This window comes from Ovis aries, chromosome 8 (genome assembly GCF_016772045.2).
Source record: "Ovis aries strain OAR_USU_Benz2616 breed Rambouillet chromosome 8, ARS-UI_Ramb_v3.0, whole genome shotgun sequence".
Taxonomy (NCBI): domain Eukaryota; kingdom Metazoa; phylum Chordata; class Mammalia; order Artiodactyla; family Bovidae; genus Ovis; species Ovis aries.
Window position 1 is genome coordinate 35,501,292 of NC_056061.1, and position 26,018 is coordinate 35,527,309.

Below are 26,018 nucleotides of genomic sequence, written 5' to 3' on the forward strand. Positions count from 1 at the left end.
GCACAGACCCACACCATTCCTGCCTGATATTCTTCTAGGGGGAAATTCGGACTAAAGAAATCCCCTTCAGCATGGCTAGGAGTCTGTGCATTGCAGTCTGAGCTTCTTCCGATCCAATTCTAACTCCCTTTTCTCCTTTCATAGTTTCAGACCCGCATCTCAATCTGAAGACTCTCTACATAACCTTCCTTCCTTTCTATCCTTTACTCGCATATCTGCCAATAATCATCTAATCATCTTGTTTCATAGATGACCAAAACAGATATCATATTGGATATATTTTTAATTACAAAATTAAAAACTAATTTTTTGTGTAATATAGGTACATGTTTGCAAATATATAACAATATGAGAAAACAAAATTTTTGAATAACGAATATGCTAACAGACAAGTCTTGGGGTGGTATTATATTTTTTAGAGGGTGGGGACACCTACTTTAATATTACATTCTGGTTAACAGTCTCTAATATATTAAAAATGATTTATTAATTTATTACTATCATGCATAGGAGAAGATATTCAGTAAAACAAAAACAAGACAATTCATCTTCTACTATAGGAGATCTGAAACAAAATATGATAACTCACTCTGGGTGGTATCCTAATGGTATTCATCTTTGAACTAAAAACAAAAATCAAAGCCTGAAGCACATTCACTGATTTGTAGCTGAGTCATTTATGGGGTACTACAGAGCCACTAAAGATCATAGAAAGATATTCTGTCCAGCTGTGTTCCCATGGGTACATCCTGATGAAGGCAAAATATTGAATAAAACACCAGGAATAATATTAGTATTCTGCATATCTCCTTATATATTCCCTAACCCTGTTGATTTCTTTTTCTATTATTGTACTTCTTAACAAATTTATTTTAAATAGCGCATTAAAGAAACAGAAACAATGCAGTTTAAAGAACTGCATATTCAATATTTAATATTTAAAGAGCATCAAAGTAGATGGTAAAACTAGTTGATATGCAAGATATTTTTACTGCATTTAACTTTGTCACTTGTTGGTAATTATAAATGATTGCTGTCTTACACTGGTAGCATATTAAAACAGAAAATTCTTACATTAACTGTCACTACTTCTATTTTACATACAATTTGATACATTTTACCAAATTTTCTGTTTCCTTTGTCACCACTTGAAACATATGCACAGTCTATAAAGATTTTTCTGTTCCTTCTAAAGTAACTGTTCATGGGGTTCTCAAGGCAAGAATATTGGAGCAGTTCACTATTTCCTTCTCCAGTGGACCGTGTTTTGTCAGAACTCTCCACCATAACTCATCCGTCTTGGAAGGCCCTGCACAGAATGGTTCATAGCCTCATTGAATCAAACAGGGCTGTGATCCATGTGATCATTTTGGTTAGCTTTCTGTGATTGTGGTTTTCCCTCTAGAGGTTGTAAGACTGTAATTCTTGCTTCTTCTGTCTGCCCTCTAATGGATGAGGATAAGAGGCTTTTGTAAGCTTCCTAATGGGAGGGACTGGTTGTGGGGAAAACTGGGTCTTGCTCTGGTGGGCAGAGCCATGCTCGTTAAATGGTTAATAAAGTAGCCTGCTGATGGGTGGGGATTTGCTCCTTTCCTGGTAGTTGTCTGGCCTGAGGTGACCCAGTTCTAGAGTCTACAGGCTCTATGGTAAGGCTACTGAAGATCTCCTAGAGGACTTACACCAACCCACGCCTCCTAGGACTGCTGCTGCCAGCTCCCTTGTCCCCATGGCAGGACACTGCTGATATAGGCCTCCGCAGGAGACTCTTGAACACTCACAGGAAGGTCTGGCTCAGTCTCCTGTGGGGTCACTGCCCTTTTACCCTAGGTCCTGTTGGATACAAGGTTTTGTTTGTGCCCTCCAAGAGCATGCAGAGGAAGTACATCATTCAAATTGCTGGGCTGAATGAATCACAATCCGGAATCAAGATTGCAGGGAGAAATATCAGCAACATCAGATATGCAGATGATGCCATTCTAATGGCAGGAAGTGAAGAGGAACTAAAGAACCCCTTGATGAGGGTGAAAGAGGAGAGTGAAAAAGCTGACTTAAAACTCAACTTTCATAAAACTAAGATCATGATATGCACTCCCATCACTTTAATGGTAAATAAATGGAGAAAAAGTGGAAATAGTAACAGCTTTTATTTTCCTGGGTTCCAAAATCACTGCAGACAGTAACTGCAGCCATGAAATTAAAAAGTGCTTGCTCCTTGGAAGAAAAGCTATGACAAACCTAGACAGCTTATTAAAAGCAGAGACATCACTTTGCTGACAAAAGTCCCATAGTCAAAGCTATTGGGTTTTCCAGTAGTCATGCACGGATGTGAGAGTTGAACACTAAAGAAAGCTGAGTGTTGAAGGATTGATGTTTTTGAACTGTGGTGCTGGAGAAAACTCTTGAGAGTCCCTTGGACATGAAGGAGATCAAACCAGTCAATCCTAAAGGAAATCATCCCTGAATATTTATTGGAAGGTTTGATGCTAAAGCTCCAATACTTTGGCCACCTGCTGTGAAGAGCTGACTCACTGGAAAAGACCTTCATGCTGTGAAAGTGTGGGGGCAGGAAGAGAAGGGGGCAACAGAGGATGAGATGGTTGTATAACATCCATCACCGACTCAATGGACATGAGTTAGAGCAAACTCCAGGAGACAGTGAAGAACAGGGAAGTCTGGCATGCTGCAGTTCATGGGATCGCAAAGATTCAGACATGACTTAGTGACGGAACAGCAACTAAAGTAACACTATTCTATTATGAAAAGAGACAGACATGGAGGCTCAAGAGAGAGGGAAGATATATATAGTTATGCCTGATTCATGTTGTCATATGGCAGAAACCAAGACAATGTTGTAAAGCAATTATCTTCCAATTGAAAAAAAATAGATAAATTGGGCTTCCAAAATATTGAGGCTCAGTGGTGGAGAATGTAGGAGACATTCTCCTTGCCAATTGACATCCTTGGCAGTGTAGGAGACATGGGTTCGATCCCTGGGAAGACCCCACATGCTCCAGAGCAACAGAGCCCCTGTGCCACAACTATTGAGCCTGGGCTCTACAGCCGGGGAGCCACTACCACAGCCAGTTGAGCCCATGTGCTGAAGCTACTGAAGACCACGCATTTCAGAGAAGACCACTGCTCTACAACAAGGGAAACCACTGCTATGAGAAACATACCCCCACAACTAAAGAGTGGGCCCTGCTCACCACAACTAGGAAAAAAGCCTGCACAGCAAAGAAGACTCAGCACAGCCTAAAAAAAAAATAAAAAGTTTAAGATAAAAACATAATAGCAAAGAATTTTTAACACAAAAAATAAGAGAAATTCCCAGCAACTAGTGATCAGTTAAGTCAATACCCATTTGTAAAGGTGAGTACATATGAATTGCACCTAATGAACAACTCTAAACTCATCATACTTGAACAGTGTCAGGAGCATCATATGACACAATCGACTATTGTCATTCTCCAAATGCTTTCTTCTCTAGGCTTCCAAGAAATCAGATTCTTCTCTGTTTTCCTCCTACCTTCCTACACATCTCTCTTGAATCACCTTTACTGGTTCCTTACTTTTCAGATCAATCTTTGATACTTTTCTGTCTACACCATCTTCCTAGATGATCTTATCCAGCCTCTTGGCTTTAAGTATTATTTATGTCCTGTGGCTCAGATGGTAAAGCGTCTACCTACAGTGCAGGAGACCCAGGTTCGAGCCCTGGGCTGGGAAGTTCCCCTGGAGAAGGAAATAGCAACCCATTCCAGGATTCTTGCCTGGAAAATCCCATGGATAGAGGAACCCAGTAGGCTACAGTCCATGGGGTCACAAAGAGTCAGACACGACTGAGAGACTTCACTTCACTTCACTTCATGTCCTGTTGACTCACAAATCTGTATTCCAATTCTGACTTTTCACCTAAGTTTTACCCTCATAATACATCTGCCATCCCCAAAGTATTTATTCCCTCAAATAATCCTTTCCTTCATTACATAAATATTGAGTGTCTTTTATGTGTAATATCACTTGACTATCTAAAATAATTCAAACAATGCATCAAAAGGGTTTTCTGATTTTTTCACCCTCAAATCAGCTTTGAAATATTCTCTATTTTCCATGAGAGTGAAAAGTGAAAGTGTTAGTTGCTCAGTCATGTCTGACTCTTTGCGACCCCATGGAATGTAGCCCACCAGGCTCCTCAGTCCATGGAATTCTCCAGGCGGGACTACTGAAGTGAGTAGCCATTTCCTTCTCTAGGGGGCCTTCCTGACCCAGGGATCAAATCCAGGTCTCCTGCACTGCAGGCAGGTTCATTACCATCTTAGCCACCAGGGAAGCCCTCTATTTTCCATACATGGCCCCATTTTCATCAACTCCCTCCGACTTTCAAAACTTAGAGTTCCTCTGTCTCAGTTTGGGTTCCCACAGAAGCAGATTCAGGGATAAGGATTCAGTACAAGTGGCTTACCTGGGAGTTGCAGGCACTACCGGTAAGAAAGGGAAGATGATATATGATATGGGGAAGAGAAAGCAACTAATAAATGGCAAGTAAGCCAGCTACCATATATGTAAATGGAGTTTGATCTTACAGGGACATTTTGAGAAATTATACAAAGGATTTGTCTCAGAATTATCTTGCTCCAAGACTGAAGAAGCTGGGATATTTATACATTCATTCTCACTGGTTAAGTGTTTATTTGGGCCATGGGGGAAGGGAGTAACTGCCCAGTATCAGACTGCTAGACACAAGAGTAGAGATTCCTTCTGGAAAAAGTCCTTAGACACCAAGGAGCAGGTACTGGCAGCTACAGGTCTTCTGGGTACCCTGAACCATAAAGTCAGAGGGATATGTGTCTCAGTAAGACACTGAGAGTAGCTGCTACTTCCTCCTTACCTTTGCTGCTTCCCCTCATTTCCCCATGAATGTGTCCTGTTGTCATCACTCCAGATTTTAACTCAAATTCTATCATTTTATCTCAACAGCTCAAACCTGAGCCCAAGTCATCAGCGTCTTCCATCAGCAATACTAACACAGATGTCTAATTCTTCCTACTTCAGTGTCACACACAAGCCACAGGCATCATCTCAGTGTCTGAATCGTATCACCACTTTCCCTTCGGTAAAGTCTTCCAGGGCTTCCACTGCAATTAGATCAAAATCCAAACTCTCATGTCCTTCAATGACCTGACTGTTACATGTCATGACCACTTCTCCAAATCTTCTATCATTTTCCCTGTCACTTGAAATCATCCAGCTTACTGAAAGGTCACTTTTCTTTTCCTCAAATACAACTTAACTTACTGTTTCCATCTCAAAGAGTTTGCACTTATTTTTCCTTCTGCCTAGGATGTACTTCTCAGAAATCTCTGCATGGTTCCCTATTTCTCATTATTTAGGCCTACCCCACACATCATCTCCTTCCAACACCCTAGCTAAAGAACTCTCTGCAGCTCTCTTCACTGCCTGCCCCCTTACCCTAACTTGTTTTCTTTTATGTAGTCTCTACTTTGCCAGATAGAAGGTAAACTCCATCTTTAGCTTATCACCATATTCCTATGTCAGTAACAGTGCCTGACTCATAGCAGATTTTAAATAAATATTAGTTCAACTTTAAGAAAATATCATGCAAACATATACCATATGATCTTATTTCTAATAAAGTAGGTACAACTTCACAGGAAAATTGAGAAATAAGTACAGGGATGGCCTCTTTTCCAAAGTAAGCAAAGTTAATATTTGGCCAGTTAATTAAGATGCTTGATTAAATATCTACTTAAATATATAATTTAAAATTCATTTTTATGTAAAACATCTAACTATACATTTATCCCTAATATATCAAGGTAGAGTTGAGGTCATTTTCTTGATTGGAACCCCTCTTCTGATTTGCATGAACCCCAAATATAATGGATTATTTATGATTTCCAGTTTTGGTTTAATTGAAAATGCCCTTGTGTTTTATTATTTTAGGTAATATTTAATTGAATTATGTCATTAATAAGTATGACAAGCATAAATTGACTTTGGAAGAAACACTAATGACCTTTTTATGAATATCCAACTATGGGAGGAAAACACAGAAGCAGAATTAGTTTTCAGGCTGCTATGAACGTCAGTTTATTTTAGCCAATAGAGAGATAGAAATCTTTGGTTACTCCCCTGAATCAGTTAAGGAAAGGTAAGCTAAAAGAGCTTCCCACCCCGAAAATGTTGGTTGTCATTCTCTTTGCTTGGTGTGTTAATGATCAGGATATTTCCATTTTCTTTCATATATATTTTTTAAGTTTACACATTCTTTACAGTATGCATAATCTATTTGATAAAAATTAAATAACGTTCAATATTCAAAATATTCATTGATACTTTTAAAAGTGAACATTAATAGTGAGTAACACTTGTATTTATCTTATTGTGATTTTGATTGTTCAAATTTACTTAAATTTTAGTCCAGCAGGCTCTCAGACCTGGAAAACTGGGCATGATTTTTTGCCAGTTAAATTCATGTGCACCTGCCTTAGGGGCTAGAGAAGTTCATATTTGAAAAGCATTTCACAGTCTTTAATTTATCACTTATTCATTTCCCTTTTCCCTTTGATAAAGTAAAGGATTTGGGGAGAGGAATAAATATTTAAAGGCTGAGAATAGAGTCTGAAAAGTTGATTTTTAAAGGCAACATTTAGCAGGAGTAATATTTTCCTTGAAAACCAGGACCAGAATTCAAATTAACATCTTTTTTCCCAAGGCACATTGCCCGGACCTGAGATGTATTTGCTGTAGAGCCTCAGGCTATTCTGGCAGAACTGCTGAGAAACAAAGGCACTAAAAGGTGCAGTAATTCTTTACTGATATTCGATGCGACTTAAATTTTCTCACCGGTAGGGTTGCTTAGTCTAGATGGCTAAAAATGTTGGCTAGATCATATCCTTAGGATTGCAAACATCTACTCATAGAACTAGGATGTTTCCCTCTATTTCTGAGAAGGAAACTGACGCATTACCTCAATAGGAAACAATATTGTGGCTTCTAACTTTCCACCAGGGCCTCCTCCCATTATCTCAAATTCTACAAGTCTGTAGACAACACCATCCCCTTTCAAAGCCAACTCCCCCTACAGATGGCCCCATTTTGGTTACAAACTCTATTGTTCTCCCAGTCACCCAAGCTGAAAAGCTGAAAAGCTTTTTAGTCCCCTTGTTCTTCTTACTGACCTCAAAAAGTCTTCCCCATTCGCTTGTTCCTTTGAAATCTCTTCACTCTACTTTTCAGTCACTGTTACTGCTGACTTGAATTACAGCTTCCTGCCTAGCACTGCGGTCAGTCGAATGTACCTGCTCAGAGCCGCCAGATGAGCCTTTCAGGGTGGAGCAGGAAGAGCACAAGCTACCAAGTTAGAAAGGTCTAGACTTAAAGTTCAGCTTCCACCTGAGCTCAGTGTCCTTGGACAACATACTAAGCATATCTGAGCTCAGGTCCATCATCTATAAAGTGAAAAACAATGCTTATCTTGCATGACTTTGGTAAGAATCAGAGTGTGAGGCAAGCATATCTTTATACAATTACCACCAATAGCATAATGTTTAACAAAGAATGGATACACAGTAAATGTAAATATTACTCTTAGTGCACAGTCCCATTCTAAAACATTTCATGACTTGCCATTCTCTTCTTCTAACACGGCTCTCCTGCTCCCATCTAATCTTATCAAAATGCTATTTGTGCTCAAATTCACATTCAAGATCCAGCTCAAGCACTACCTCATTCAAAACTCCCTTCTCAATATCACCAAACTTCCCAAAGACACCGCTGTTACAGATTCTCACCACCATGCAGCAGGTGTGTCCAGTACTTGTCATGATGGAATAATGACATAATAACTATTAATCTAGCTCTATGCTGAATGATGGAAACATCAAATTCTCTTGGTATAGGTTTTCTGTTTCTGAGTAGATCCATTGAGTGACCTTTTAAAAGAAAGGTATTGAGGTAGATGATAGCCCACTCTGCACCATCTCTGTGGCAGCCATAGCAACTGTGCATTTGGTTTTACAGAGACTACTCTTTTCTCCATTCCTTAATACTGAGGGTTTGAAAGTTGCTAGGAAGAAGTGGGAACATTTGCAAAAGAGTCAAAGAAACCCGTAGGAGAAAAACAATCATCAAGACCGCATTCTAGAATACCTCTGAGAGATGGAGGCTACCCTAGTGCAGTCAGATGAGAGGAAAACACTCGCAGCTGAGAGAGGCCACAGTCCAGACAAGGCCTGGGAGAACTGAACGAGGGCTGGTGACTACTGACAGGGGCTATAAATTCAGCCACGCTGGCAATATAGGCAGGTTCTCAGGTACAAGTTGTTGCATAAATTAAAGAGTTAAGTAGCTGAAAAGCTGAAAGTGGGAAGGCAGGCCAAGCTGAGAATGAACCTGAGCCCTAGTTCCAGAGGTGAGTGACCAGACAGGATGGGGAGAGACTACTGGCAAAAACAGCCCTAACACATGGGGCGATAGATGCATGAGCGGATAGAGATGATCATTTGCCAGCCTCATTTTCAGCAGAAATACAGAGACCTCAAAGACAGCAGCAGCACCAGGATTGCTCTACTACTTTCTGCAGTGCCTCAAACTGGGTAGCAGCCATGGAATGCTCCAGCCTGAACAGGGCACGTGTGAGGGGTGCATCATACCGTGGAGCCTGTGGCTCCATCAATTGGACTGATCGACCTGATCAAGTCTCTCAGTTTCCTGAATTCATCACAAGATGGTGGTTTTTTGACAATGTCCAGTGAGGGGACTGCAAAGAAAGAGAACAGTTCTTCCTGTTAATGTGGGTATGTAACCCTTCTGAAGCTGTGATTTTATGTGAAGTTATAATTGCATCCTTAACACAAGGTAGATTAACTTCCTTCCAAACACACTATTTTCTGAAAAATATTCCTTATTATATGTCGGCATTTTTTTATTATTTAAGGCCATGTTTTACCTATCTTACTTAATTGATAATTCCTCCGGTGCATACATCATGTAATATATAACACATTTAAATATATGCATTTTCTTATCATCCACATGATTTATTAACATAAATCACATATAGTAGGTATGCAATAACTATTTGGAGAATGTATTAGTGAGTAACAATATAAAGGACTTTCATGAAGGATCAATTTGGTATCATTTCAATATCTTGTGTCTGTTTAATAATTTCACTTTTCCCTTCTGGTTCAATTTGGTCACAGGGTATTCTGAAGATTAATGAATAAAATATTTATGAATTCTTTTAGAAAGGCAAATGAAAGATCAACATAATATTTCCTCTCTGCATAATAGAGCAAGAGAATTCCTAATATCCCTTAGGCAAATTCACCCTAAAACTCTTCATTTCATTTTGTCTGAAATATTCTTTTGATTTATTAATGTTGATTTAAAGAGTTGGCTAAGCATATCTTAGAAATTAGTGCATCAGAGTAGATCTTTGACCATTTCTTAGACTTTTATATCACAAAACTGTATGGACTACACTTTAAAAAAAAACTTTATAATTTAAACACAAGCACTTAGGTAGCAGTGAGATGAAATGAACATCAATAATTTGGTAGAAAAACTGGTGATGATACATGTCATTCATTCATCTCATCCAGAGCATCAAAGTAAACAACTACTTTTTCAAAGTAGTATTTAGACTTTTTTGTTTGTTGTTTTAGCCACTAAGTCCTGTCCAATTCTCTGTGATCCCATAGGGATTTCCCAGGCAAGAATACTGAAGTGGGTCACCATTTCCTTCTCCAGGGGATCTTCCCAATCCAGGATCAAATCCCTGTCTCCCTCATTGGCAGGTGGATTCTTTACCACTGACTGACCAGGGAAGCTGCTAGTATTTACACAGTTGAGTCCTAATTCAATTGTTATATATGTACAAACAGGGAATCAATAGACTTTGAGAATGTAAGTTTTACCCTGAATAGAAATAGCACTTACGTTAAAGTACAGAGAAAGTATTTAACTTAAAGTAAACAAATAACATTTTTGGAGGACTTACTATGTACTAGACACTGTCTTTGAGCAGTATAAAAGTTATGTATTTAATTTTCATAGTGATTCCCTGATGTAGGCATTACTGTTTGCTTTAAATAGATGCTGTACTTGAGGCTCAAAGATGCTAAATGATTAGCAGAAGTTTACAAAGGAAGATTTAATAAGCAGACCTTGGTATTAATAGACAGATGATTCTGATTCCAAAAATTTTTTCCTAAAATGAGAACAGAAGTGATTTCATAGTCTTCTATAATTGGCATAAAAATTTCAAGTAAAAGCGCATCCTTCAATTCTGTGCTCAGCAAGCCATCTTCTCAACCTAAAAAAGAAGTGACCTGACATAGGAAATGAATGGCACATACAATTTCATAAACTTCTAACTAGATATTAAAACCTGTTAAATAAAGATGTATCATTCAAATAGAACATTTCAAATTATCACAATTGGGCTCATTTTTTTAAAAAGACTAGTAGATTCTACTACTAAGAAGATTCTGTATGAATGCTTCTCAAGGTTTCCATGCCAATTAACCATCCAATACACACACACACACACACACACACACACACTACATATCTATTACAGTGGTACTGTATACAAGAGATAACAAAAGATGCTGAAATAATATGATTGAATTAATTAAGCTATAAGCACTGTTTCAAAATTTGTTTTATATTTGTAAGGCACTGAGATTTTTAAGAGGAGGCAATAATACAGCTTATACTTATAAAAAGTTGGATAAGTTTAAAATATTTTTCTATGTTAATTCATTATCTCTTCGATCCTTAGGACAACACACTAAAATTTATTATTTCTATTTGACAAGTGAGGCTCAAAGAGGTCAATTAAGTAACTTGCTTAAAATAACAGTATTAGATAGGGTTAGAAATTGGATTCAAAAGTTGGTTTCTGTTCTCTCTTGGTTTAATCTATTTGTGAAGGAAATGAAAGAGTTTAGTAGACCAACTACATCATCTCAACCCAAAGTGGTATGAAGCACTATATATTAAAGTTTAAGAATAAGCAATACATGTAACATTCTTTTCTGGTTTTGACTTAATCATGCCTAACTTTTAGCTCTGGGCTTCTCTGGTGGCTCAGATGGTAAAGAATCTTCATGCAATGCAGGAGACCTGGGTTCGATCCCTAAGTTGGGAAGATCTCCTCAACAAGGGAATAGCAACCCACTTCAATATTCCTGCGTGGTGAATTCCATGGACAGAGGAGTCTGACCGGTGTAGTCTACAGGGTCACAAAGAGTCAGAAATGACTGAGTCATACACACACACACAACTTTTACCTCTGGACACTTAAGGATTCTTTTATATACTTCTGACTATAGTCTTGGGATGTTCCTTTATATATAATTTACTATTCTATGTATATGCATCTGTCAAATGAGGATTACAACTGTCCCCATGATCTTGTTACAAGGCAATAATAGCCCTAGGATGTAGTAAGCACTAAATAGATTTCACAATTAGGCTATTTTATAACAGAGATTGTCAATACAAATGATACCATGCAACAGGAACTAGATTCAAAGTTTATATGCAAAGTCATTGCTTGGATCAAATGTCCTAGGACTCTTATACTTCCTATGGTTCTTAATATTCACTTTATATATGTGTATGCTCCTATTTCTACTAACAGAGTCAGGTAATTTTTTTGGATCAAGCAAGAGAATTTCTGCATTGGTAAGATACAAAGGTAGGTAATTTAAAAACAAAAAAAAAAGGGCAACATCTACTATGGTATATATTTACATGGAAAACATGTTATAATAGTTGTTTATTACATACAATGTAAATTTTATTATATAAGGTTGTTGATTTCTTTGCAATATTTTCCATCTATCTCAATTTTTAAATAAAATCCTCTAAAACTGAGCATGACACAAAAAGCTGCAATTTGTTTCTTACAAATCACAGTAGTAAAGAAGGAAAATCAGTTAAAATTTGGCAGGAGTATTGAGTTCAAAAGCTTCCCTGCTGGCTCAGATGCTAAAGAATCCACCTGCAATGTGGGAGACATGGGTTCGATCCATGGATTGGGAAGATCCAATATACTTTCCTGGACAATCCCCATGGACAGAGGAGCCTGGTGGGCTACAGTCCATGGGGTCCCAGAGTCAGACACGACTGAGCAACTAAGCACAGCACATTGGGTCCAAAATTAATGAATTTTATAGTTAAATGTGTTTCGTGTTTATAAATGAGTAGTTTTACAGTTATGTTTAGTAGGCTTCCTACCCAGTGGTAAAGAATCTGCCTGCAGTGTAAGAGACCTGGGTTCAACCCCTGAGTTGGGAAGATCCCCTGGAGAACACACTCCAGTATTCTTGCCTGGAGAATATGCTGGATTGAAGAGCATGGCAGGTTATGGTTATATTTTAATGTGTCAAATAAGTAGTTTATAGTTAATGTTTCATAACAAAAATCTAACAAAATCTTTTATACATTTAGTATCTTCAGGTAATACATTATAAATGCTAATTATACTAGTAATATTTCAGCCAGTATCACTGTCTTTCTAGTAATAAATAAAAATATATAGCTTACTATTCAACAGCATCTAAATAGAAATTTATATAAATTCTAAATATATATGTTATATTATTTGTTTTTATATAAGGCATATAAAAGTACTTAAATATAAGTATATATAAGTATATATATACTTATATATATATAAGTACTTAAATAAATGAAAATTTACATTACTATTTATTATTTTTAAATCTGTATTGTGTAAAGATTTAGTAAGGCCAAGATATCTTTTATCACTATTACATTTAACATCTGTTAGAAATAAATTCCAAAATTATGAAAATGAAAAATAAAATACCTAAAATAAATTCCTAAAATTATGAATAAAAATGGAATAATAGAGGAACACATACAGTTTTGATAGTACTTATGACCAGTCTACTACCTCTCATTCTGTACTCTATACTCAATTACAGAATGTAGCTGAATATTTTACTCTCAAAGCAAGATAGCCAGAAAACATATTTTGTACATTTTATAAATAGATTCACTCTGTCTTTCCACTTTAGAAATAGACCCAATGAAGAGAAATATTGTCTTTTATAACAATTATCCTTGCTTCCCCAGAACTTTTCTGTAGTTTATTAGGAATATGTATCTGAGTAATATTTCTTATTATTTATAGGCCCTCAATGTCATCTCTTACTTTCTGTTTTTAAATAACTTCAATTACTATTTTATGCTGACTTTATTCTGAACTCCCATATGGTAAATAGTGTACATTTAAAATAATCGGTTAATTGATATGTGAAACTTTTATTCCAGCTTTATCTTCCACTGTTTTCCAATCCATTTCTCTAATCCAGGACACTTAACAGTATGTTAAACTTGCCATTACCCTTATTCTAACCTGAGCACCAACTCTAGTTAAAAAAAAAAAAAAAAAGCCATTGCTTATTTTCTTAACCACCTTGTATTCCCTTTGCAGGCTTCCCAGGTGTCTCAGTGGATAAAGAACCTGCCTGCAATTCAGGAGATACAGGAGATGCGGGTTCAGGCTTTGGGTCAGGAAGATCCTGAGGAGAAAGGAATGGCTACCCACTCCAGTATTCTTACCTAAAGAATCCCATGGACAGAGGAGCCTGGTGTACTACAGTCCTCAGGGTCATAACGAGCTGGACACAGCTGAGCAACTGAGCATGCATGCACATTCCCTTTGTAGTGTGCACTGTATTTGCTTTCCCAAATTGTATGACTCCTTACCTCTAAGATCTGCTTGGAAGTTCTTGTGTTTGTTTTTGTTTTTTTAAATTTCAAGGTTACATTCATTGCTTCAATTCTATCCTGATGATCAGTACAAATGCGGAGTCATAAATCTCAGAATGTTGCAATTTCCAGACTCTGGAATGTTGAACTTTGCCCTCTTGTCAGAAAATTGGCCATCATCTTCTCTAGGTATTCTTGTCATTGACTATCACTCGAGGGACCCTCATTTTGAACAACACAGACTTTTGTTTAGATACACTTCCTCAACCCTCTGTGATTGTTTACATACATAAGTAACTATGTAGCTATTAAATATATAATAAAGAGCTGAGGATAACTGTGAACAGAAATGTATTAATCCTTTACAAGTTTGTAGTACATGATCTCAGATCAATGCTTTGAAGATAAATTCTGATTTTCAGGATGGCAAGTCTTTTGATTCAGTCTTACTTTTTCCAAGTGGAAAGTTTTAAAATTGACCTAAAAAATAACACAACTATGAAGGAAGTGAATTACTGCCATCTTTCATGTAAAAAACAGTTACTTAAAATGGAAACTTCATCTCTTTATCAGCTTTATATAAATGCTGATTATTTAATGTGCCAATGAACAAAGGCAATTAAATGGAATCTTCCATGTTAATGGAAAAATGGAGGTTGCCAAGTCATCTCAATTATTTATATTCAGATTCAACTTGCAGCTTAGTACATCAAAAAGATTAATAGGTATATAAAGGGAAGAAATACAAGACCATTCTCTTATTCATGCCACATACTCATGTTCTTTTACTATTCATTAAATCAGTCATATACAAATGTAAATAAGTGTTGTGCTTATGATTTCATTACATACCCTGAAACATCTTATGGAAATATTTTCTACCATATTCATTTATAATACAGACCACAAAACATTTCGTCTGTGGTAAAGACCAGAGTGAAAATATCAGTTATGCAAATCAACTTTGTGAAATGTTACACATTTTCAGCAAAATGCTAAGAAGTTATCTAAAGTCCTCGGTAAGTATATATATATTTGTCCTTGCTGTCACAAAATATTGTGGAAAACAAGGGATTTTAACAAGAACTTGAAAGAGAATTTAGGAACTAGAACAACTAAAGAAATACCAAATCAGTCTGAAATTAAAAATTAAAGTTGGAATATGATTTTTGTACGGATAAAGATACGAGATGTGATAAGCAAGACATCCACAGTCTTTTGATTTTGTCAGTTCCCTAAGTTCTTTGAAGAAACAGAAGGACTGACTTCATTACCACCCTGAATTCCTGGTATAAAATCCAGAGCATTGTGTACAACATACTCATGAATAAAGCTGATCAAAGAAAGGATAATTAATTCATTATTGCGTTACTTTTTATACTTTTGATGTTATAGTGGCATATGAAATAAAACCACCCTTTTCAAAATGTCTTCATTGATTAAAAAATGGCAAGTTAGTTTGACTCATTGTCTGGCAAGGTCCTGTATTTATTCTCATTTTAACTGAATCAAATAAAGTAGCTACAGCTAATTAAGACAAGCAGACAACAGCTAAGGCAGATTGTAATCCTAGCAACAAATGACAGCCTGCCTTTCATTCTTTATTTCTCTGCAGTACTATCTTCATTGACTTTTCTAAAGGTAAATCTTTGTAGAGTAACAGAGTGATCACTTGTGCCCCCTTATTTCATGAGCTAACTCCCTGCTGTGAAGGTATATGCAGGACATTATGTTTTTAAGTTAATCAAATGATGAAAGAAATAATAGTTTATGGATCATGGTCTGTTTTTATAAAGAAATAATGTTTAATTAGGAGGACACTGGAATTTAAATACATAAAGACTTACCTCCCTTCTAAATATCCTCCCTTCTTTTGTAAAAGAGAATGGGAACTACTCTAACGCACTAAATTTTCACTATTTAATCAAAAGCACTTCTAATTTTTTTTTTTTCAGGTATTATTCTAACAAATAATTGAGACTGGCCTAATTGGATTTTCTAAGTGATTGTATATCTTGATAATAAAATACTAGTAGGTAGACTTAAAAAAGCTCTCCAGAACTCATTTGGGGAAATGATTAGAATATGCATGCAGCATGATTAAAACAAATTAACCCACACATTTATTCAGGCACGCAGTCATCCCTCATGATGAGCCCCTGCTTTCCACTGGTTACTGAACTCAGTCTAGGGCCTTCAGGAATGACAGGCAAAACCTAATTCTTGCCTTGAAATAGCCTACAATCTATTGAGAAAGGGGCATGAAAACAAACTAAAGTCCCAGAATTAAATTTTAACATGGAGTTGTATATCAAGTGCATAAATAAGGTGCACATGTTTGAAATATCTAGAGGACTCAGAGCAAATTCATAGAAAATGCTACATAAGTCCTGAAAATTACAGCAAGAGTAGGAATACACCAGATTCAAACAGGGGTAAGTGGTTCAGACGATGAGGATATTCTGCACTGAAACGAGGAGGTGTGTCAGCACTGCTGATTCAGCCAGGGTGGGATAGTGAGATGGAAGAGCAGAGAGTAGGCAAATATGAGGCTGGACAAATAGCAGAAGCCAGATCATGGAAGGCCTTGAAGGCTTGGCAAATGAGCCAAAATTTCACCTAGCAAATGACAAGGAGTCACAGGTAATGTTTTGGTAAGATCACACTAGGAAAAAGGTAAGTGTAGGAGAGATGTTAGGAGTGGGATTCAGTGAGGAGACTACTCCAACAGCTAAGGGACAGACCACAGGGTCCTTAATCAAGGCATAGCTCCAGGGGTGGAAAGAGAATACAGTTAAGAAATATATTGATACAATAAATTTGACAGTGTTTGATTGTTGGATGGATATGAAGAGAGGAGAAAGAAAATAAAGAAGTAAATATCTAAAATTTTCAATTTCCAAAACCAATAACCTCTCTATAGTAATTTGAATGAGAAAGCCAATCAACAGTCATTATTGATGTGATACAATAATAATGTATGTGTTGCAACCTTGTCAAGGAACACATGCAGTATTAGATATCAACATAAGAATGGTATTTATAAACTACCTGGATTACAGGTTTGTTAATTATTAAGATTGAAGGCATATTACGAGGGAGGGGACTTATGTACACCTAATACCAATTCATGCTGATGTATGGCAAAAATCATCACAGTAGTGTAAAGTAATTATCCTCTAATTAAGAAACAAAAAAAAGATGTATGGCATATTGGGAAAACTGGGAAGGAGTTACAGGACATAGCCAAACTTAAAATTTACCTTGAGTTGTTTGTACTAGATTTTATTATCTTAAACTAAGATTGCTGGAAACTCAATAAATCAATGGTGAATATAACCGTTGTCAAACTGATGACTTCAAAAAAGTGAATTCCCACCCTATGGTAATTGTGCCTGGGAAAATAGACATCTGGTCAGAAGATGGGGTGAAATGCCATTTGATTATGGGGTAAAGGACAGTGATAATGTTCACTGAAGGGGACTTCCCCACTCCCAAGGGGATGGATATGTAAAATAATTAATAAAGGATGAGCAGTAGAGAAAGGGTTTTACAATGTGGGTTCATGTCTGTGTTAGTCGCTCAATTGAGTCTGACTCTTTGCAACTCCATGGACTGTAGCCTGCCAGGCCCCTCTGTCCATGGGATTCTCCAAGGAGCTGGTAGCCATGTCCTTTAGGGAAGGTCCTTAAAGCACTACCTGGATGGCAGTGTGTGGGCATGGGGAAGAGTGGAAGAAAGGTGATGGAAGTTAAAAACAAAACTCTTATCTGTGTGAAGGAAGAGGGTTGGGCTTCCTTCCTTCCTGATGAGATCAGGCTTGGATGTACTATGTAACTTGGTTTCCTGATTGGGTTTATACCAAATAAAAATAAGAGTTCTACCGAGCTACTACTAACATTAATATCTTTAATAAGCTGTCCCATACCACTAAAGAAGGAACTACCACTATGGGAGAGATAGTCTTGTATTCAAGTCACTTAGCAGATAAACACTTAGCCCAGGGGTCAATAAAGGTGCTAAGTTAACCAGAAAAATTCTTATGAATCTCATTCATTATTCCTTTTTATAGCTCAAATATAAAGAAAGTGAAAGTCTAAGCACTGTGATCTTACATAGTGACAAATGACTATGATACTGATAATAGTAGGTCTTGCTCCAACTCTAGGAATTTTGCTGATAATCTATTTCTTAATGGGACCATAGGAAAAGAAAAGAACAAGGGATATATAAACACTGAGATCTCATGAATTGACTAAAGGGAATGTTGCCAACTTTACAATGCTAGGCTATAATTCTTCTCTTTTCTAACTAGAATCCTCTTAATTTCCTTAGCCTGTTCACAGAGGAAATAGCTTATTAATTTCTTTTCCTTTAATAACTAGGACAATGCTTACAATATAAACTTAAATGGAAAAGAAAGAGAATACTCATGCAAGGTATAAATATACCAACATTTTTATACAGATTTCATACTTTTTTTAATAAGCCTATACTATTTATAATTAATTAATTTCATATAATAATATATCCTACATATAATCTTTTATATTATATAATACTATATAATGAAAATATTTTAAAAGATAATATCAATTTTCCAAAAGGAAAATTGAAAAAAAAAAGTCATCAGTCTGCATCCATTTTAAAAGGTCTTTATTTTGATAGCAAATTTTATGTTTATTTCCAAAATACTTTGTATTCCATGCTCTATTTATAAATATAATAACATAAATAGCTGGCAGACATTTTTCAGTAAAAAATATTCAGAGAGTGCTCACATAGGGAAATTAATCTTCATTCATTTAAAAAAATGTTCTCCTATAAACCTTCTGATGAAACTTATATTTTCCAGAAACTCAAACAAAAATATATAAATAAAAAGGCAATTATCTCCCATACTTTCTTTTTTTTTCTTATTTAAGATCTATTTGAAAAGTTATTTCATTACTACAACAAAGAAGAGAGTGTTGGCATTAAAAGTTCTTTTGAAGATGTCAATATCTATGGATTATATTTTCAATAAATAGGCTAATCATTTTCTCATCGATGCATTTTTGTTCTATCACTTTTCCGTTCCCACTAAATTACTTGTCAGTAGAGAAGAAGGGCAAAACTGAGGAAAGGACTAGAAAGAAAAAACCCAAACTGCATTCATCCTAACACTCTTGTCTTTTTGATCCATTTTATGAAAATTAATTCTCTCTGAGAGCCCTTACCTTTCTAGATAAGAAATTAATTTACCTTCCTTTGAATTTATCTCTTTCAATAGTTTACTTAAGTTATTTGAATTTTCAGGGGATGACATGTAGCATCATACAGGAATCATATAGAAATATAGAGAGTACAAAAGGCTGGATAATTTTTGCAATTCTGATATATATAAAAAAGGACACTAATTCTTGGACACATCAGTGGAAGTCTTAAAGTATGAAAGTGTTAAGACTGTCATGATACTTATTAATATACTTTTCCTAAAACCATTTGACAACATTTTGAATAATGAATAACAAAATCCATCTTGAAATTAAAGAAAGGTAAAAAGAGTTAGAAAGCATATATGGAAAAAATATATACATGATTAAAATAATTTAAAAGGTAGTGTATATTTTAATTTTTAAAAGTAACATTGTCTATTAGGTGCCAAAAGTTTGATTCACCATCTTTAAACTGGGGATAAACTATAATATTTGTAATTAATTCTTAGTTGTATTTTATTTTTAATCTGGATGTACTTCAGAGGAAAAATACTTTCATTTTTAGATTATGTATTTTCCTCCCAATAAAGCCTCTCAAATATACCTTAAGATAAAACTAATATACTAGAACTAGCCAATCACCTATTTTTATACAAAGGAGTAAAATTCCCCTCATATTATTATTTTTTTTTAATTAATGTGGATATAAGACATTTTCAAATTCTAGTAGTTTATTTTTTTTCACAGTCTTTGTGAAGAAACTCAGTTTGTATTACTAAATCTTCAAAGGGAAAAGAAATAACAAATTTTCCCTTATTTTGCTACAACATTAAAAACATACTTTGAAGCCCCATTGAAACAATTAATGGGAACATTGCAACTATAATAGAAAAGGCTTTTCCCCACATCAGGATAGAGGATATTTCTGCTTACAAAGTTTCCATTTAGAAAGATACTTTTTAATGACCTAGGAAATATAAATATTCCCAAAGTACTGAGCTATTTCCTAAATTACAGTAGTAACTTTGTCTAAAGAAAATAGATTAATGAGAATTTATCAGACATTTATAATTTGTTAAATAGTACAGTATAAAATTACTTGGTCCTATAAGGTAGCCAGTAGCTACATTTGGCTATTGAGAACCTGAAGTGTGACTAGTCAGAACTAGCACATAAAGTGCCCAGTACAAACCAACTTTCAAAGACTTAGTAGAAAAAAGAATGTAAAATATCTCACTCATAATTTTATATTGATTGCATAAACAATGACATTTTTGGTATAATGGGTTAAATAAAATAAATTAATAATATTGAAATTTATCTTTTGTGTATACTTTTTTAACATAGCTATAAGAAAATTTGAAATTATGTACTTATATTGCATTAGATTTTCATTGGCAGAACTGGTATAAGCAACTAAAGTTATATAAGAATGTATCCTTTTATAGTTTATGCATTAATGCAGATTTTAGGTTTAAAACTAAGACTTGAAAATAACAAGTGTGATTATTGGTTAATCTGGAACCTTAAAGGGTAAGTTCAGGGGAAAATTTTGTCATTTATATGACATCAGATATCAGAAATCAACATGATGAGGAGTAATCATATTAAGATCAGAAGGATAACTTTCAGGTTAATATCTTCTTTTCAAGTCTCTAATTTATCCTATATATGGCAGTAACTAACTAGAAAAATCCCTTATTGTAGTATTCTAATGGTAGTTGTAATGCTTTTTGAGATACGTGGATAAAAGTCTAAATTGCCATGTGAAATTGATTTAGATAATTTTTGTTAATAGAATTATTTGCAATTGTGCTTCTGATAGCATGCCTTTAACATTGATAACTAAACCAAAGTTTGGATCCATAGGATTCAACAGTTTATATAATGTTACTTTGAATTACGCAAACTTATCTTTAAAGTGGGTATTCATACCGTCATAAATCCATCCAGCAAACCTGAATCGGGTTTTGGAGGTGCCTGCAACCGTTCCATGGACCACTTTTCAATGATGGAGGAGACTTGTGTATTTTCTGTATTTAATATTCTGAACCCTGTCATGTTAACACCACTGTATCGATAGGGTTCCACATCAAGAGCAAAGAGGTCCTAAAAGACAAATTTCTTTGTGTTAGTATCAAGAGAAAATATTCATAGGCAAGTATAGTTGAAATAATCATGTATTCTTGCTCCCCTTAGGATAGCTAATACTACTATGCCTCAAATGATATTTAATGTCACAAATCCCCAAGATTCAAATACACTTATTGTCATGTTTTGTCAATGTAAATATACATATATATATGTATATATATATATATATATATACACTCTACTTAAACATGTACATATATATATATATATATATATTACTCCAAACCACTAATGGAACAATAGGCTTTTCCACAAACTTCCTTTAAAGTTTGCATAAGCTTTCTTCTCTATGTTAGGGATAGCTTGCCCTTAATTTTATGCATTTGTGTTTTATATTTAACTGACTATAAGTATGCAGAGTACATCATGAGAAATGCTGGGCTGGAGGAAGCACAAGCTGGAATTAAGATTGCCAGAAGAAATATTAATAACCTCAATATATGCAGATGACACCACCCTTATGGCAGAAAGTGAAGAAGAACTAAAGAGCCTCTTGATGAAAGTGAAAAAGGAGAGCAAAAAAGTTGGCTTAAAGCTCAACATTCAGAAAACTAAGATCTTGGCATCCGGTCCCATCACTTCATGGCAAACAGATGAAGAAACAGTAGAAACAGTGGCTGACTTTATTTTTCTGGGCTCCAAAATCACTGCAGATGGTGATTGCAGCCATGAAATTAAAGACACTTACTCCTTGACCAACCTAGACAGCATATTAAAAAGTAGAGGCATTACTTTGTCAACAAAGGTCCGTCTAGTCAAGGCTATGATTTTTCCAGTGGTCATGTATGGATATGAGAGTTGGAATATAAAGAAAGCTGAGCACCGAAGAATTGATGCTTTTGAACTGTAGTGTTGGAGAAGACTTGTAAGTCGCTTTGACTGCAAGGAGATCCAACCAGTCCATCCTAAAGGAGATCAGTCCTGGGTGTTCATTGGTAGGGTTGATTCTGAATATGAAACTCCAATACTTTGGCCACCTGATGCGAAGAACTGACTCATTTGAAAAGACCCTGCTGCTGGGAAAGATTGAGGGCAGGAGGAAAAAGGGAGGACAGAGGATGAGATAGTTGGATGGCATCACTGACTCAATGGACATGGGTTTGGGTGGACTCTGGGAATCGGTGATAGACAGTGAGGCCTGGTGTGCTGCGGTTCATGGGGTCGCAAAGAGTTGGACACGACTGAGCGACTAAACTGAACTGCACTGACTACAAGTATTTTTCCATATCTTGCTTCTTTTATGATTGCCATTTTTGTGTATTTTGCCTTGCCTTTTATTTTTAAGAAATAAGTTATGATATATGGCCTCTAGCTTATTATATCAAAGCTGAGGCAAAAAGTCACCAAACTGGCCTTACTGGTTACAGAAATCTGATAGTTCCACTCTACTCAGCAACTCCCCTACAAATAACCTTTTAGATTGTGATTGCCCTTCCACTCTCTGTACAGTGAATGCTCTGGATCTGCCCTTTGGTTTCCCCAGGAGATAGGAGGTTAAAGCTGTCAGGGCAGTCAGATGTCACTAGGATAACATTCAAGATATGGGACTTCTGCCCTCTTTGAGTTAACATTAGTAATCCTTAGATATTGAGGACAACAATGAGAACCATTGAGAATTAGGCAGGGCAAGATCAATGCCATTGGGCCTGGGCTGGGCATAGCTTGCCTTAGACCCAGACAACTGTACAGACTAGATGAAGTTAAGTGAACTGAAAGTCGCTCAGTTGTATCCGACTCTTTGCAGTCCCATAGACTATACAGTCCACAGAATTCTCAGGCCAGAATACTGCAGTGGGTAGCCTTTCCCTTCTCCAGGGGATCTTCCCAACTCTGGTCTCCCACATTGCAGGTGGATTCTTTACCAGCTGAGCCACAAAGGAAGCTCTAGATTAGACACAGGAACTAAATTCAGTGGAGAGAAGCTGACACTGGCCTGAGTTCTGCTCTGTGCTGTGAAAAAAATAAGGAACTTTCAGGTTTTTAATTTTCAAAGTTTGCTGTCTAGCCAAGGAGAATCTCTCTCTCTTTGGCTATATATATATATATATATATATATATATATATATATATATATGGCTATATATATAGACACACACACAGCAATACAATATATGCTAAGGGACAAAAGAGCACAAGTGCAAGCAGTCAGAAGCAAGACAAATGATTTTCAATTTTTATAGTCAGGAACAGCTTCATAGAGCAGATGGGATCTGAGCTGCCATTAAACAATGGCCATGCTTTTGATAGGCAAAAGGAGACCAAATGTCAGTAGAGACACAAAAATTAAAAAAATATAAAAGCTACTCAGGAGACTAAATCATTTTGGCCATAAGAGAATTCATAAAGGAGAACAGCAACAAAAGAAAGTAGGGAAGTTAGGTTAGACTCAAACTATAAAAGGCCTTCAATTATAGGCTAATGAGTTCTATATATACTAGTGGTTTTTTTTTACCCAACTTTTTTTCCTTTTTAAGAGATACTTTTGATTTCCCAAAATCTTATGATTATGGTATAACTGAGTTGCAAAGCATTGAAATATAATTTGCTGACAAGTGAAGGCTCCTACTCATTCTCCATCAGCCCATGACTAAGTTTCCCATGGGCTGCAAAACGCCACCTGGTAAGAAGGAATAAAGAGATACAGCAGAGTTAACCTTAGTATTTACCAGTAAAATACAACCTACTGTGTGAAGCATCTTTATTGGAGAAGAATTGTTTTTATAAGAAGATATTGTGATCAACTAAATTTTAATAATTTGTTCTGATAAATTTAAGACTCCTAAAAGCAAAAAGATCAACTGGAAAACTTTTGAGTTAACAGTGAAAGAGCACTGGTGAGACTGGTCATTGCAAGAAGAAGATGCATACTAGAGACCCTAACCTAAGCCTGGCATGCTGCAGCCCATGGGGTGGCAAAGAGTCTAACGTGACCAAACTGAACTGAGAGACACTACAGAGGAAAAATCAGTAGAATTTGTTGGGGATACAGGAGTCAAAGATAATGGAATTTTTGAAGAATTCAGAAGATGAGTCAATTGAGAGGACAATTCATTAAGGTTTAAATAACTTGAAATTATATTAAAGCCACAACAATTAGAAATAGTCTGCAATGCAGCAATATACAACAATTCAGGGATGTTACAGATGGGCATTTAGATCTCAGCTGAACAAAGGTAATGATTAAAGCTATAAAAACATACCACTTTTGAAGAAAATAATTGAAGAGAATAAAAGAAAATAAGATACAGGCCCAAACTTGGAGATACTTTCATACTGGGAGGTAGGCAGGAGAGAACTAGTAACAGAGACAGATACCAGTTTCACAGTGAATGGAAAACTAGGGTAATGTGTTGGTAAGAAATAGAGCTAAGGGTAAGTAGGTTTGATAAACGACAAAAGTCAGGTTTGCATGCATATTAAGAAAAAACTGTGTAGTGAGTATTAAAGCAAAAGATAAAGGTAACATTCAATTTGCTATTTGCAAATTACTTTATATATACTTAAAAAATCCAACTTAACATATGCAAAAACAAAATAGAAATTTAATCTACTAAAGGAGCAGCTTAAACAAATGTGATTTTTGTTAAGTCAATAGAGCTAACAACATAAGAATTTATGCTTTTCTAAAACATTGATTTCTCAGCAAACTAATCTTAAAATCCATGATGTCCTGACAGTCTTCTAAGCAATATAAAAATAAGACATTATTTTGAATTGATATCTAAAATTATATTATTTTAAATTCATCAGGTTCCCACCAAGAATCATTAGTTATCTGTGATGATAATTCCTCTTGGGTTTTATCAAAATAAAATAAATTCTAACTATAAAAGTGCTGCCATCATATTGCTTCCCACTCAAAACATTTTTCAGCCTGAAATTCATTATAAGAAACTTTAGAGCATTATGTTTATATTTTTCATAAATTACTTACCAGTGTGGTAAAGATATAATGGTAGTATTCTGTCATCATTCCCATAGCTAATGCCTAAGAAGTAAAAAATAAAATAAATATTTAAATATTAACATTGAAGGTACATATTACATGAAATACATTATGTCAATAAGACAAATGAGAAGAAAATAGTTCATATGTAATGAAGAATCAGTGTATAATATTCAGGTTACATTAAAACTGGGTTACATACAAATTAAATCTTTTTTCCATAGTTAAAGATTAGTGATTAGGAAGGAATTTCTGAACCAGTTCTCTTGACAGAAAAGCTATTAGTTGAATATTTGCAATTGTAAGGCTTATAGCTTTATATATTAAAAGAGGCATTAAATGTGAAACAAAACTTGAAATTAGCACATCCTAGTTCATTATATTTGTAATGTCCCTACTACAAATATCATAATAAGGAACACCTTTTATTTTGTTGAAAAGTGTTACTCAGTTAGGAAAAGAATGTTACAAAGTACAATAACAACAGAATATTTTTTTTAGCATTTTAGACATTTTCTTAGTATTAATGAAGCAAATTGAAATCACCACTGTACAGATAGTGTTTTTTTGCTTTTTATTAATAGACCAATTGAAATTTACTGTTTTATTTCACACCACTACAGCCCTTGTCAATTTTAAACCATCAGTCCTAAAACAAGGGCTTTTGGAGTAGAACTTCCAGTCATAAGCGTCAATTTCCTCTCTGAAAATAGAGAATGCATTTGAAATAGCTGTTTATCAATGAACAATATTTGGCGATGATAGTTGAAAAATGGTGCATTTTTGAGCTGAATGAAGAGCTCTTAGTAAACAAGTATTCTCAGGTGCATCTAATACTCTTCTACAACTAACTACTCAAATTGGTTGACTAAGTGGCTGCCCTAGCTACATCCTCTCTATTCCATGTTCATAGGAAGGTATTAACCAATTAGGTCTAAAAA

General features: G+C 35.5%; 1 protein-coding gene across 7 annotated transcripts in view; it reads right to left on the minus strand.

The window, feature by feature from the left end:
- GRIK2 (glutamate ionotropic receptor kainate type subunit 2) overlaps positions 1 to 26,018 on the minus strand; it is a 732,858-nt gene that overhangs the window by 357,060 nt on the left and 349,780 nt on the right. For all 7 annotated transcript variants that reach the window (XM_042253366.1, XM_004011243.5, XM_060419222.1 and 4 more), the window contains 2 exons: positions 25,066 to 25,119; positions 20,913 to 21,086 (listed from right to left, as the gene is read on the minus strand). In XM_042253366.1, coding sequence (XP_042109300.1) covers positions 20,913 to 21,086; positions 25,066 to 25,119 — 228 coding nt within the window. The remainder of the gene's footprint in view (positions 1 to 20,912; positions 21,087 to 25,065; positions 25,120 to 26,018) is intronic.